At 48.9% G+C, this 3183-nt stretch overlaps 1 protein-coding gene across 1 annotated transcript in view; it reads right to left on the minus strand.

The window, feature by feature from the left end:
• The window catches only part of IQGAP1 (IQ motif containing GTPase activating protein 1), a 114386-nt gene that overhangs the window by 24154 nt on the left and 87049 nt on the right, over nt 1–3183 (minus strand). Inside the window, exons 16-21 of the mRNA XM_015567741.1 lie at nt 2719–2802; nt 2551–2622; nt 2389–2458; nt 1833–2041; nt 698–853; nt 214–377 (exon numbers count right to left, since the gene is read on the minus strand). Of these exons, the coding sequence (XP_015423227.1) occupies nt 214–377; nt 698–853; nt 1833–2041; nt 2389–2458; nt 2551–2622; nt 2719–2802 (755 nt within the window). The remainder of the gene's footprint in view (nt 1–213; nt 378–697; nt 854–1832; nt 2042–2388; nt 2459–2550; nt 2623–2718; nt 2803–3183) is intronic.

A 3183-nucleotide genomic window follows, 5' to 3' on the forward strand; every position in this document is an offset into this window, starting at 1 on the left:
AAATTAATTTAGCAAAATGTATTACTTTATCACCTCCCTAGAATCTGCAACAGCACTTTATATTAGTAATTTAACAAGTAGATCCTTGTTTCGAGTAGTTCACACAAGCCACAGCCTTGGCTGAGAGCAGGAAGCGGACGATGCAGGCAGCCTGACTGTCCAGCCCTGAGCCTCTGGTTGGGGGGGTGTATGGGGGAGGGGGGCCCTCCGTACTTGATCTCCTCTTGGAGCGCCGTCTTGAAGAGCCGCAGCAGCAGGTACTCCTCCCGCTGGTTGGAGGCGTAGTTGTAGAGGGTAAAGATCACCGAGTCCATGAACTTGGTGGACTTGTTCTGGGGCATCTGAAAAATCAGCTTGGCCAGATAGGTGGGGTTGGTCTGAAATGAAGGGATTTAAGATAATGTAAAGGCTGGCAAAAACATCCAAGGTTTGATAGACTCGAAGGATCAGAATGTGTATAAGGAAAGAAATAAAGAAAATGGAAAGAAAGAAAGAAAGAAAGAAAGAAAGAAAGAAAGAAAGAAAGAAGGAAAGAAAGACAGGAAGAAAGAAAGAAAGAAAGAAAGAAAGAAAAGGCAGCTCTTTGCTCACCCCTCAGTGGAAATCAGAACTAGTTCCACAGAGATCTATGGGTAAGGTTAGCTTATGAAAAGAAAATTAGCTACATTTTTCAGGGCCACTACCAGGAGCCACTCACCTGCAATAAATAAAACAGGTGCTGATACGCTTCCAATTTCTCTCTCTTCTCCTTGCTCAAAGCCTTGAGACCTCCCTTCTGTTTATTTAGCATCATCATATCAGACAACTGTTCCTTATTTTTTTTGGTAAGTTTTTTACTGTGGGAAACCACATCCTGTAAACACAAACCAACACGTAAATCAAAAAGCTTTCAGAGACAAAGCTGGCCATTGTGGGTCTTTTGCGGCACTGGCGGATCCCTTCCAAGTCAGACGGAGTATCCTGTTTTCAATACATTAGTCAAACACAGTCCTACCCTCATCTTCCTATAAAAAACCTGATCCATAAAAACATCCACTGACTTAGGAAGCCAACTCCTGGGAGTCTACCTGGAAGACAAAGCCTTAAATACGATAAAAGCTACATATACATCAAGACTTTCCCTGCAGCCCTGACCGGTTTGGCTCAGTGGATAGAGCGTCGTCCTGCGGACTCAGGGGTACCGGGTTCGATTCCGGTCAGGGGCATGTACCTTGGTTGCGAGCACATCCCCAGTGGAGAGTGTGCAGGAGGCAGCGGATCAATGTCTCTCTCTCATTGATGTTTCTAGCTCTCTATCCCTCTACCTTCCTCACACTGCCATTAAAAATAATATTTACGACTGCCTGGCTGGCGTGGCTCAGTGACTGAGTGTCGACCTATCAACCAGGAGTTCACGGTTTGATTCCCGGTCAGGGCACAAGCCTGGGCTATAGACTTGATCCCCAGAGTGGGGCGTGCAGGAGGCAGCCAATCCATGATTCTCTCTCATCATTGATGTTTCTCTCTCTCCCCCTCTCCCTTCCTCTCTGAAATCAATAAAAATGTATTTTAAAAAATAATATTATGACTTTATCACATGGAAAACATTTTATCTTCTAATATGAAGTAAAAATGTCCGATAGGAAATGATTGAGGGGTGGTAGGATTATGGGATGGTTTGTATCTTCTTTTCTCTATTTTAAATGTTGCTATTAAATTACAGCATTTCATTCCCTCTGTCACTTTTTAAAAGTTTATGGCCTTCAAGGAGAAGGAAGCCATGAGTCAGCGAGGGTGAGGCCGGGAAGCCAAAACAGGACACGCCCCGTGGCCCCGCCAGCTCTGCCCCATACCTGCAGCGTGATCTTGTTCTTCACCAGCAGTCCGATTTTGATATCCATGAGGTTGAGGTCGTTCTCCAGCTGCTGGTTGGAACGAATGAGGGTGATGACCTCCTCCCGCATCTTCATGAGGTCCAGCTCCTCCTGGAAATCCTGGTCGCTCTGGTCGAGCAGGTGGACAAACTTCCGGACCACGATCATCGGCGGATCTTCGGCATTGACTGGCGGAAAGACAGCGCGTGTCAGATGAGAATGAAGTTACCAGGACAAGTTCCCAGTCCCGAGGAAGGTCAGGGTTATGGATGAGCGCTAGTCACAGGTGTCTGTTTAACTGTGAAATGAGCCAGGACAACCACGGGGTGCAGTGTTCTTGGTCACGCTATCGCTATGATGTGACAGAGGCTGACACGGTGAAGAACAGGACATGCAGCCACAGGTTAGCAAAGGGGGTTAAATCGCAAGCAGCCCCCGGCCCCCAGGCTTGCCTGCAGGAAAGGAAAGAGATCCGTGGAGAATGCCCAGACCCTGAGGGCCTCCACGCCGCCTCCGCTGAGCCACAGTTACTCACTGAGAGTCTTGTAGTCGTCGCGAGCTTTGTTTGCCCGAATAAAAGCCTGGATTTTGATAATGTCATTTATCTAAGGAGCAGAGAAGAAATGCTTTTGGTCATTTGTCCGCCAGAAATATCGCAAAACGGGTCCCACCGGCCCTGCTTCCCAAGGGGACTCACGTGATCTCGGAAGTACTGCAGGCGATCTCTATAGCGCTTTCTCGCCTGATGCATCCTCGCCAGGGACTGGATCTGTGGACAAAGGGCCCTGGAAATTACAAAAGTCCTTCACCCCAACACAGGTCATACTGGCACCCCACACGGAGTGACCCGCCCAGGCTGCCGTACCTTCACGACTTCATCTTTATGGGAGCGCAGGTACGCTAGACGGTCCTGGTAGGCCTTCTTCTGCTTGTATCCTCGCCACTGCGACTGAAACATCAAATATTACAGTCGGCACATTGTTTCCCAGGGAAGAGAGGCAATTCCAACGCCTCTCCTCGACATACTGTCCAAGTGCAATTCCTGACGAAGCTCTAAAGAGGACCATGTCTGCAGTGACTGGGGAGTGTGGGCAGAGGCTTGTGGAGAGCACAGTGGTCAGTGTCCACTTCCCTGGTGTGAGCACAGCACGTCACACCTTTTAAAAGTGCCTCCAGCCCGGCTGGTGTGGCACAGAGGTTGAGTGTCCACCTATGAACCAGGAGGTCACAGTCCGATTCTTGGTCAGGGCACATGCCCAGGTTGTGGGCTCGATTCCCAGTGTGGGGAATGGAGGGGGCAGCTGATCAATGATTCCCAGCCCTGATGTTT

Source organism: Myotis davidii, unplaced genomic scaffold, assembly GCF_000327345.1.
Source record: "Myotis davidii unplaced genomic scaffold, ASM32734v1 scaffold324, whole genome shotgun sequence".
Classification (NCBI taxonomy): Eukaryota; Metazoa; Chordata; class Mammalia; order Chiroptera; family Vespertilionidae; genus Myotis; species Myotis davidii.